At 34.4% G+C, this 12,192-nt stretch overlaps 1 protein-coding gene across 9 annotated transcripts in view; it reads right to left on the bottom strand.

Annotated features, from left to right (window-relative positions):
- The window catches only part of NEK1 (NIMA related kinase 1), a 225,860-nt gene that overhangs the window by 150,689 nt on the left and 62,979 nt on the right, over positions 1–12,192 (bottom strand). For 7 of the 9 annotated variants that reach the window (XM_064371000.1, XM_064370999.1, XM_064371003.1 and 4 more), the window contains 3 exons: positions 12,030–12,104; positions 6,518–6,681; positions 6,306–6,437 (listed from right to left, as the gene is read on the bottom strand). In XM_064371000.1, the coding sequence (XP_064227070.1) occupies positions 6,306–6,437; positions 6,518–6,681; positions 12,030–12,104 (371 nt within the window). The remainder of the gene's footprint in view (positions 1–6,305; positions 6,438–6,517; positions 6,682–12,029; positions 12,105–12,192) is intronic. The other 2 variants (XM_064371002.1, XM_064371004.1) reach the window with 1 other exon arrangement.

The raw sequence follows: 12,192 nt of genomic DNA, 5'->3' as shown, positions 1-12,192 counted from the left end.
AAAAAATTATTCTAAGACAAACTTTTCTTTTTTAACCCTGACAGGAGAAGGGGAGGAAAAGGGAGTAGTTATTTTCTTTCCTTTTTTATTTTAAATGCATGAAAAAGCAACAAGATTTGGCTGGGAACTTCATGTCTCATATCCATGGCTCAAATTCTTTACTGATAAAGAAAACTTAAAACTTTTGAAGGATAATTATAAATGGAATATTTTAGGAGTTGAAGACAACATAAACGTAAGTAGCACTCTAGGTAACAGATAATCTGAGAAATAAAAATGAGTAATACGGTATTAGGCAGAAGAGATGGGGTGGTAAACAATTATTGAGATGAAAAAATGATGTAGAAGAGTTTGTTCATTTAGCTTCCTCTTAAGGGGCATACTGTCTACGTAATGGAATGAAATTGTTGTTAGCTTTATCCAAATTAAATGAAGCAATACAGACAAAAGGACTTGGGAAAAGTAAAAACACCTTGAAAACGTAAATGTTAGGAGGCACTCCCTAATTTTTAAAAAGTGGCTTCAGCCATTTGAATCATACATGGCTGGAGCTTCTAATATTAAAAAGCCTAATAGAGAGGTATGTTATTAAGACACTGGATATAAGCAATGTCAGACTGGTCAGAGTTGCTGATAAGAAAGGAAGAGGAGGCCGGGTGCGGTGGCTCACGCCTGTAATCCCAGCACTTTGGGAGGCTGAGGCAGGTGGATCAGCTGAGGTTGGGAGTTCGAACCAGCCGGATCAACACGGAGAAACCCCATCTCTACTAAAAATACAAAATTAGCCAGGTGTCATGGTGCATGCCTGTAATCCCAGCTACTCAGGAGGCTGAGGCAGGAGAATTGCTTGAACCCAGGAGGTTGCAGTGAGCTGAGATTGCACTACTGCACTCCAGCCTGGTCAACAAGAGCGTGAAACTCCATCCCCCCAAAAAAAAGAAAGAAAGAGGAAGAGGAAAAATAAATAATATCATAAAGAAGAAACAGGCAAATATGGGTGATTGTGAAGAAAAGCAAATCTGAAAAGAGTCTTAGATGACTACAGATTTTGGTCTGCTGAGTCAGTTTGAATCAAATAAAGGAACTAACCAAGAATGACCATGACATACAAATTATAATAACCAAAAATTGTGACAGTGTGCAGAGAAAATGTTCTATAATGCTAGTGATCACTAAACAGTACAAGACAAAAGAATCATTCAGATGGGAAGAGATCTTGGGTATTTAGTCCAAGTCATTGAATAAAGTATTCCCATATTCCCATCTAAATACCCCATGACACACTGTCATTTAAACCTCTGGTTAATACTTTCAGTTTGAAGATACTCATTACATCCCATGATGATCCAACCTTTGAACAGCCCTCATATTGGACTGAAAAGTGTCTTTGTATTTCCACCTTGTGTCTAGTTCCTCTTCCACATGACAAGTCACTCAATTATCCTATTGTGTAAACAGTGCAGAATTACAGTGAAAGTTCATTTCCTATACTACTTTGATTTTAAACTTTATATTTAAAAAGTTCTTTAGCTCCTAAAAAGTTATTAATACTGGCCAGGGGGCAATTAAACAGGCATTATCATATACTTGTTAGGTTGAGTATAAACTGGCATTTTTCTAGAAAAACTTAGTAATATTTCTTACTAGAATCTTCATCAGGAACATAGATGACCAAATTCTTCAGCAAAATAGTTGCCCTTATGAGATTCTATTTACAGAATAAAATGTGGCAGAAAATGTTCAAAAAGTTGAAGGATTACAAAGAATTTGTTATATTAGGGGATTTGTAAAATAAATCAGCACATTCAGGCACTGGAATCTTATGCATATATTAAAAACTTGAAAACAATTTTTAAAATGGGAAAAGTACATGATAACACTAAATTTTAAAAGATAAAAATTTGTATGTAAGACTTGATTTCCACTATCTAGGGAAAAAGAAAAGGAAAAAAGTATGCAAGAAAATTAACCAAAGTCTTCACCAGTGACTTGCCTCGGTAGGGATTTGGAATTATTTTCTTTCCTGTTTCCTAACACCTTCCTCCTCTATGTTCCAATTTTTCTAAAACTAACCTACATCACTTAGCAATCAGAAAAACAATTTTTAAAAAAGTGCCTCTTGTGATTTTCCTTCAGGTTTTCTTTTTTACTGAGCAAAAAGGAGAGAAACAGTTGACTAAGAACCCTATATCAAACGACAATAGAAAGACGGTTAGCTGCTGGTATTTTTAAAACAGAAATTCTTGAATTCAGCAAAAGAAAGAATATTTAAAAAGAATTTGAGAATGAGAGGAAGAAAAAAAAGATTAAATGCCTTTCAGTAAAGCAAACACTGAACAAAGACAACAGTTTAAATTTGGAGTAGAGAAAGTTGTTGCTCCACGTCAGTGAAAAGATTACAGTGTGTATCTAAGACAATGAGTATTATTAAGAAAGAGATCATGAGAACATTATACACATAGTAATTAAATCATTTCCTTACAAGTGATTTCCAGCTATGAAAGAAAAGGGCATTTTTATTCTTATAGCAAAATATAATAAAACATAGCTGGTTCAATATCTGAAAATCAGTTAATATAATCCATCATATCAATAAGGTAAAGAAGAAAAATCATATGATCCATCAATACATGCAAAAAAACCCAAAAGCATTTGACAAAATTCAACACCCATTTCTGATTTTAAAAAATCTCAGGAAACTTAGAGAGGAACTTCCACAATTTCATAAAGAACATCTACAAAAAATCTACAACTAACATTATATTTAATGGAAACTTGACGCTTTCTGGCTAAGACTGGGAACAAGACAAAGATGTCCTTTCTCAGCGCTACTTTTCAACATCATATTGGAAGTTCTAACTAATGCAATAAGACAAGGAAAGAAAACACAGGTGTACAGATCGGAAAAGAAGAAATATAACTGTCTTTGTTTGCAGATGACATGATTGTCTATGTAGAAAATTCAAAAGAATTGCCAAAAATACCCCTCCTAGAAAAAATGATTATAGCACAGTTGCAGGATAGGTTACTAAATAAAAGTCAATTGCTTTTCTATATATAAGCAATGAATACACAGAATTTGAAATTAAAAACACATTATCACTTACATTAGCACTCCCCAAAAAGTAATACATAGCTACAAATCTAAAAATATGCACGGGTATGAGGAAAACTACAAAACTCTGATGAAAAATATCAAAGAATTAAACAAAAGGAGAGATATTTCAGGTCTAATAGGAAGTATTGGAAGATCAAATATTGTCAAGATGTCAGTTCTTCCCAAGCTGACCTACAGATTCAACACAATCCTAATCAAAATCCCAGCACGTTAGTCTGTAGATATGGACAAACTGATTCTAGAGCTTATGTGGAAAGACAAAAGAACCAGAATAGCCAACTCAGTATTGAAGAACAAAGCTGGAGGACTGAAACTACCCGATTTCAAGACTTAATATAAAGTTACTATAATCAAAACAGTGTGGTACTGGTTAAAGAATAGAGAAACGAATCAGTAGAACAGAGAGCACAGAAATAGACCAACATAAAAATCCTTCGTCAACCAATCACTGACAAAGGAGCAAAGGCAATTCCAAGGAGCAAATCTAGTCTTTTCAAGAGATGTGTAAAAACTGGGCATCCACATGCAAAAAAATGAATCTAGACACAGACCTTACATCTTTCACAAAAACTAACTCAAACAGATCACAGATGCAAAGACAAAACACGAAACTATAAAACTCCTAGGAGAAAACCCAAATGAACTTGTATATAGTGATAACTTCTCAGGTATAACACCAGAGACACAATCCATGAAAGAAAGAATTGATATGCCAGACTTCATTAATATAAAAAAAAATTCTGCTCTGCAAAAGAGAATATTAAGGGAATGGAAAGATAAGCCACAAAGAAAAAGAAAATATCTGCAAAAGACATACCTGATAAAAGACTGTTATATGAAATAACAAAGAACTTTCAAAACTCAACAGTATAAAAATGAATTAAAAAATGGGAAAAAGGCCTGAACAGACAACTCATCAAGAAAGATATACAGATGGCATGAGACATATGAAAAAATGTTCAATATGTCATTAGGGAATTGTCATTAAAACGAGATACCACTACACATTGATTAAAATGGCCAAAATCTAAAACACTGGCAACACTAAATGCTGGAGAGGATGTGAAGCAATAGGAATTCTCAATCACTGCTGCCAGGAATGCATAATGGTATAGGCACTTTGGAAGACAGTTTGGTGATTTCTTACAAATTCAAACATACTCTTAAGACATGATCCAGCAATCATCCTCTTGGCATCTGTTTAAATACTTAAAAACTTATGTCCACAAAAAAAACCTATATACCAATAGTTATAGAAGCTTTATTCATAATTGCCATAACTTAAAAGCAACCAAGACATCCTTCAGTAGAATAATGAATAAAGTGTGGTATATCCATTCTAGCTGGGCGTGGTGTCTCATGCTTGTAATCCCAGCACTTTCAAAGGCCAATGCAGGAGGACTGCTTGAGCCCAGGAGTTCAAGACCAGCCTGGGCAACATAATAAGACCCCATTTCTACAGAAAATTAAAAAATCAGCCACGCACGATGGCAAGCACCTGTAGTCTCAGCTGTTCAGGAGGCTGAGGTGAGAGGGCCACTTGAGCCCCAGAGGTCAAGGCTGCAGGCGAGCCATGATCATGCTACTGCACTTCAGTCTAGGTGACAGAACAAGAACGTGTCTCCAAAAAAAAAAAAAAAAATACAAAAAAAAAAAAAAATTACAAAAAAAAAAAAGCATGGTACATAGATCATAGATACAATGGGATATCCGTCAGCGTTTAGAAGAAATAAAGTGTGAACTATGAAGATATACAGAGGTACTTTAAATGCACATTAGTGAGAGAAGCCATTGTAAAAGACCACATACTATACGATTCCAAGTATGGATATTCCAGAAAAAGTAAAACTATGAAGGCAGTAAAGCAATCAGTGGTTGCCAAGAGCTGGGAAGGAGGTTGGAGGGAGGTGGCGCACAGGGGATTTTTAAGGGAGTGACATTATTTTGAATGATAATACACTGGTGGATAGTCATAATTATACATTTGTATAATACCAAGAGTAAATGTGAATGTAAACTATGGACTTTGGGTGATAGTGGATCAATGTTTGATTGTAACAAACATTACCACTCAGATGAGGATGTCGATACAAAGGTTATGATGTGTGAGGAAGGGATAATGGGAATTCTGTACTTTCCTCTCCATTTTTCTGTGAACCCAAAATCACTCTAAAAATAAAGATTTCTAATTAAAAAATATATATACTAGAAAGATCAATAATTCTGAAGAATAAAAGCCTTCACAAAATTTGTCTCACCATTCATCAAAAATATGCATATGTGTAAGTCTATAACTTTCCTTTCTCAAAAAACAGAAGCTTCAAGGCTCAGGCTTCTGTATACAATTTATAATGTGTATATAAATGTTAACTTATATTTACCTTAATTATCTCTGCTCAAGTACATATTAATCATCTTTTATAATGGAGGGAGGGAATCAAAGATTTTTATAACAACTGACAGTATTCTCCTTAACATCAATATAAGGAAAAGACAATGTGATTAAATTTTCACAAAATGTTATCTGTTCTTCACCAAAATATTTTATAGAAGAAACAGGAATGTCAAAGAAAACACATATACATACTTAAGAAAAAAAGAACTATGCAAGTTACAGTCACTGACAGTTAGCATTATTAAATGGAAGAAAAGAAATATTATTAATGATTAATAAAAGAAATATTAATTCAATGGAAGAAAAGAATATGACCAATAGGATCACAGAGTTATAAATCAGAGGTGAATGTGAAGAGAAAGCGTGCTAAGACAACAATGAGAAAAGTAGGCTCTGAAGTGATAGAGAAAAGGAAGACAATAATGCACTGGGGTCCTGCATCAAGTGTGGTTCTGTTTAGATTTAGATTAAATCCTGATTTATTTAAAGCTAGTGGGTGATGAAACATTATAATTATGTTGGCAGAAAATTATCACATGTTTCTTTAAATAGTATATTCAGTCTAAACACACAAATAAGACACAAAAATCAGGCTGAACTGGAGAGCTAGGTGCTTTCCACAATGTAATCAAGGGCCAAATTTACACCTGAGAAAATTATTGTACCCAAGAGGCAAAAAAATACCATATGTGAACAATGGAGAAAACATCCACAAAGTGTAGGTACTAAGCTATATATGACAAACAACAAAATTACACACAAGGATGAATTCATGGATCATCACAGTCCAACCTGTTTGCATTGGCTTGTTTAGACACCGCCTTCAATCTTTTCAAAGTTTTTCTAATATCATCAGCATCAGGGAAATGGTGATGACCTGCAGCCCCATAAGGAAATCCTGGACGAACTCCAGGCAGAATTCCTCTGTAGATAAATACGCACAGTGACTTTCATTACTATCTCAGAAGCAAAGCATAAGCAACTTCTGCAGAACATAGCCATACCTTACGGGAAGAGCTCGACCATGTATTTCTCTTTTCCATTTAGCTTCATTATCTTCTGTTCTTTGTTGCTGCATTTGATCAAAAATGGCATGGTAATGTTCATACTGTCCTCGAGAAGAAAAAGTTGATGGAGCTATAGTCCCTCCACTGCCAAAAAAAGGAGCCTAGGAATTAAACAAAGAGCTCTCACTTGTTTATCTCATAAGGCCTTACAGGCCTGCACTAATCTCAAAATAAAGAGTAAATTTCAATGCTTGACTTTAAAAAAGTAATTACTTAATATGAACATATTAAGAAATCTAAAGCCTAAAGCAAAATGTTTTCCTATTATAACTATTAACAACCAAAAAGTATTGTAACTGACAATAAAGCATAATTTAATGTGACAAACAGAAACAGCAAAATGTCACTGATTTCATGTAAATATGGAAAAATCTGGTCTTAACAAGTTTTGAAACAAGCTTCCAATATCCATTTCATGTAATTCTGTTCCATAAGTTTATGTACAGCTTATAAGTAAAGGAAAGCCTGCTTTTATATAACACTCAGAATTATATTTAACAAAAACATCTGCATATGGCTTTTACTATACCCTAAATCCTTAAATTCACCAAGCAGATATGAAGGTCTAAACATTATTAAAACATGTTCTATATGTATATAAAAGAGGCAAAAAGTCATATCTATCTTTAGTTTCCAAATAAGTTGGGAAAAACAGCACAAAATTAGAAAAACTTCCAAAAAAAAAAAAAAAAAAAAGACCAGGCACGGTGGCTCACACCTGTAATCCAAGCACTTTGGAGGCCAAGGTGGGTGGATCACCTGAGGTCGGGAGTTCAAGACCAGCCTGACCAACATGGTGAAACCCCATCTTAAAAAAAAAAAAAAGAAAAACTTTCAATTCTGTGGTGAACAAGTGACAACAGAGAAATTCCAAAGTAGTAAGTAACGAGCAAATTCACAAAATAGTAAAAAAAAAAATCAACAGTAAAATCCTTATTTAGAAAAAAAGGCCTTGCGGAAAGATATTGTTTAATCTGGTCTCAATAGTAATGTAAGGAGAGTAAATATGAGCCAAGGCATTAAAGTAAAAATAAGCCATATAAGTATATACTTAGGTATGGAAGGTGGAGGAGAAAAGAAGTATGTTACAAACAGAAGGAAGGCAAATAAGGAGTATCAAGTTTGGCTATAAACGCTTGGTATAGGTAAATGCTATCAGCCCTGGGTGTTTGTGTTCAAATAATAAATAACAATAGAAAGCATTTAAAAAGTTTCTAGCAGCAGTAGCATATCGAAAGAGTTTGAAAGGTCAGTAAGTCAATATTATGCATGGTAAGTAGAAATAAGAAAGTAAAGCAGAGGAATTAATTAGAAGGATGTTGCTGCCTTGACACCAAGCCAAGAAGCCTAGAAGTAAAGAAAACCAGTCAATGAAAACTACATGCTGAAGGAAGTCTGGATTCTCTGTAGGAATGACAAAGAATAAAGGCAAAGACTTAAAGACTCAACCACAGAGACATAAGAACTCAACCACACGGAAAACTCATAGCAAAAAAATAGAGATGCCAGAAAAGGATAAGAGTAAAATTAAATAAAAACTGTATAATGCTACATAAGTCACGGAGGAAGAATTTCATTGAGAAAAGGAAATCAGTAACTTCAAACGCAAAGGTCAACTTATTTGAACTTTATCTGAGAATAAGACCACCAGATATGACTAAGGCTGAGTGGATGGATGCTTTTAAAAAACCATTTTCTGAGAGTGTGAAGTGATGAGAACAGAAGCCACAATACTGAGAGTGAAAAAGAGGAAACTTCCAGGTGATAACATCTTAAGGAAAATGTCTGGTTAAAAAAAGAAACAAAGGCCAGACACGGGTGGCACATGCCTATAATCTCAGCACTCTGGGAGGCCAAGGTGGGTGGATTGCTTGAGCTCAGGAGTTCAAGACTAGCCTGGGCGACTTGGCAAAACTCCATCCCAATAAATACAAAAAATTAGCTGGGCACAGTGGCATGTGTCTGTAGTTCCAGCTACTCAGGAAGCTGAGATGGGAAGATCATCTGAGCTCAGGAGGTCAAGACTACAGTGAGCTGTGATTCCACCAAGGGGTGACAGAGTGAGATCCTGTCTCAAAATAATAATAAAAGAAACAAGGAAAAGTATCAGAATCCAATAAAAGAAACTTCAGTGTAACCCAGTAAGACAAAATTTGTTTTAATATCTTGTAAGCTGCACACTATTTTATAAGCAAGCATGATTAAAAAGGAATCAGTACATGATAAATATAATTGATTAAAGATGTTCAAATAACAAGTGATGAAAATTGCTAGAACAGAAAACTCCATCAAGGTGGTCCCTACATACATCCTCAAAATGTACATCTGAAGTCAAGAATCAGAATTCTGTTATAAGGTGGTCAGATTTCCTACGAAACTGGTTACTTTCTGAGTTTAGTCCAATGCTAGGATCATATTAATTTGAGTGTTCCGTTTATTTTTAGCAAAAACAAAGGCATGTAAACATCTCAGAAGATGCTCATATTCAAAATAATGTTGAAAATACTATATTAGAATGCTGATGCAATATGTTTGTTTGAGACATAATTTATATACAATAAAAATTCACCAATTATAAGCAAAGGTTGATGAATTCTGACAAATGTATGCACTCATGTAAACACTACCACAAGCAAAAGCATATCCATTACCCCAGAAAGTTCTCTGTGTTGCTTTGCAGTAAAAGCTCCCACTGCCAGCAACCACTGATCTGCTTTCTGTCACTACAGGTTGGATTTGCCTCTCCTATAATATCATATAAATGAAATAATAAATATGTACTCTTTTATCTGGTCTCTTTCACGCATAAGTTTTTAAGACTGATCCATGCTGCTGCATGTATAAACAGGGGATTCTTTTACTGCCAAATGGTATTCCAATAGCTTTTCAAACAAAAGATACACCTCCTCCATATTATGATCACCATAAATGTGGACTGCATCATCATTTTTCTTAAAACACATTCATAAAAGACACATTAAAAGTAGATAAAACAAAGAAGTTCCAGATTTTGCAGATACTAAATAATCAAAAACATTTACATTGGATATTTATACTGTGAACAATAATGCCTCTTACTTAGAAGTATGTAATAACAGTATAAGTTTTGAAATACTTCCTTTAGTATTAGTTTTGCTTTGTCTTTATTTTGGTGATCTTAATTTTATTCTTATAATATTGAGCCTCCAGGTCCTTATCAACTATGTAGAAATCAAACAGCCTAACAAGTTAAAATATTTCAAACTCAATGAGGAATAAATATAGAAACCAAGAATTTCCTTAAATCATGGAAAATAAATTGTTTTATTAATCCTCAATGAAAGCATTACAGAAGTTTATAAAGTGACACAAATCTATTCAGCACACAGTATCTAACTGCTGAAAATTGTCTCAGTTATCAAACAACATTAATAAAAATGACTAATGCTATATTAGACATCACAGGAAAAAGCATTTTATTACACAAAAGGTATGTACAATGGGAGAAGAAAAAAAATCAAAACTTCAACGCTAATCATGGACTTGATTAAAAAAAATGCTTGAAGACCTACAATATGGTAAGCTTGCTTTTTCCAATCAGAGAAGATACGAGGTTAGTTATTTTAGAATGGACCAGATTCTGAGTCATTCCTGATCATTTAGGAGGTAGTAAGTTCTACTTTAAGGTAAGATAAAATTATATTACTAAAAACACTGTATAATCTATATTAACACAAATTTGGAAAACATTACTCTAATGAATTATTAATATGATGTGAAAAACTTCTGCATCTCAAGAGATTGAAAAATAAATCTATAAATCCAGGGTAGAATGTATATGTCCAGATAAAACAAAGCAAACTTTTATTCAAATTTTAACTTTTGGGGAAAAAACAAGAACTGTAATCGATCCAATTTGTCAAGTATCTACTGTACATCTAAATATCAGGATTAATGGGTATAGGTCGTTGAAACTTATAAAGATGTATTAACGTACAGTTTATTCAGTGATACAAATTATTCATTCATCTTCTATTGCTGTATAATAAATTATCACAACTCTAACAGCTTAAAACAATACCTATTTAGAATCTCAGTTCCCCTGGCTCAGGAGTCTGGGTGCATTTGGCTGAGTCCCAGCCTCAGGATCTTACCAGGCAGAAACCAAGGTGTCAGCTAGTGCTACAATCCTGAACTGAGACTCGGGATCTCTTCCAAGTTAACTGGTTCTTGGCAGAATTAATTTCCTTGTGGCTATATGACTAGGACCACAATTTTCTTGCTAGTTGCCCATCAGAGACCACCACTTGTAGAGGTCATCTCTACAATTTTGCCACGAGAATGTTTACTATCTTCCAGGTGAGCAGAATTGTATCTCTCTAATTTCTTTTCCCCTTCTAGCCTGCTATGAAGGAGTCTTATAGGTTAATGTAATCCTGGGAGGGACCATCCATCACCACTTGCCATATAACAAAACCTAATCAAGTGAGCTGCTACACCACAATATTTACAGGTACCACTAACACTCAAGGGAATGGAATACTACACGGTGTGTATACTGGGGGTTGAGAATCTTGGAGACCATCTTAGAATTCTACCTACTACAGATGGAGATACGTGTAGGATGCTGTATGAGCAAAAGAGGAAGTGTAAGATTCAGACTGGCAGAACAAAGAAAGGAAAGGGAAATTACTATAGAAGCTCTTGCCAGACAAGTTCCAGGCACTATTCTCAGAAAAAAACTTTTTTTTTTAAATCAAGAAACCAAAGCTCAGGAATGTTAAGTAATGTGTCCAAGGTTATACAGTGTGGCTCTACCCAGAGGGAAAGTTTCGATTAACTTATCTAGGTACGTGGTTATTTAGGTAAATGGATAGAGGTAGGGGGTAAGGGTGAGGAGGGATGGAGGAGTGCCATTAAGTAAAGGGAAACACAAGTGCAAAGACAAAGAGATTCAGCAGACTACACACCATAATGAAACTACAAATATGATCTTCATTTCAGCATGAACAGAGCATGAAGTGTGTGGCAGGGAATGGATGGAGATGAAGCTGGAGAGACAGCAGGGATCAGATTAAGAAATGTCTTCTGAGAACTTCATCTTTAAGGCTACACAAAATTAAGGAAGGATTTTAGGATGCAGTGTCATGAATTGTGTATAGTTTTTAAAAATTCCTCTGACTGGAATATTATCATGATAGTCTTCACAAAAATACTTTTAAAGCAATTTTAAGTGTAGTCACATAATAGTTATCAATACTATTGATAAGTTAGTTATCAATACTATTGATAAAGTTCATATCAGATACATGCAGGAAAGCTGAGAACTCATAATAAATGAAGAATTCTAGGTAAAAAATTAACTGTACACTACAGAAAGAAAGAAAATCCCAGGTACATGCATTTTAAAGCACAAGGTGAAACTGGAGAGAAAAATAGTAGGATAATTATATTGGTATAAAATGCCTACCTTGACTTCACCACTTCCACCAGCACTTAGTACATTTCTCCATCCTTGTTCCCTGGCCCTATTTATTCTCTCCAACTTTGGGGAAAAGAAATAAACAAAACACCATTTCAAGTACTTAATAAAAAATACATGTAATACATTTAGCAATAAACTAAAAATCAGT

This window comes from Aotus nancymaae, unplaced genomic scaffold (genome assembly GCF_030222135.1).
Source record: "Aotus nancymaae isolate 86718 unplaced genomic scaffold, 86718_ANA_hifiasm-v0.15.2.pri h1tg000115l, whole genome shotgun sequence".
Lineage (NCBI taxonomy): Eukaryota > Metazoa > Chordata > Mammalia > Primates > Aotidae > Aotus > Aotus nancymaae.
Note: the sequence above shows the minus strand (reverse complement) of the source record. Positions and strands in the feature narration are given on the sequence as shown.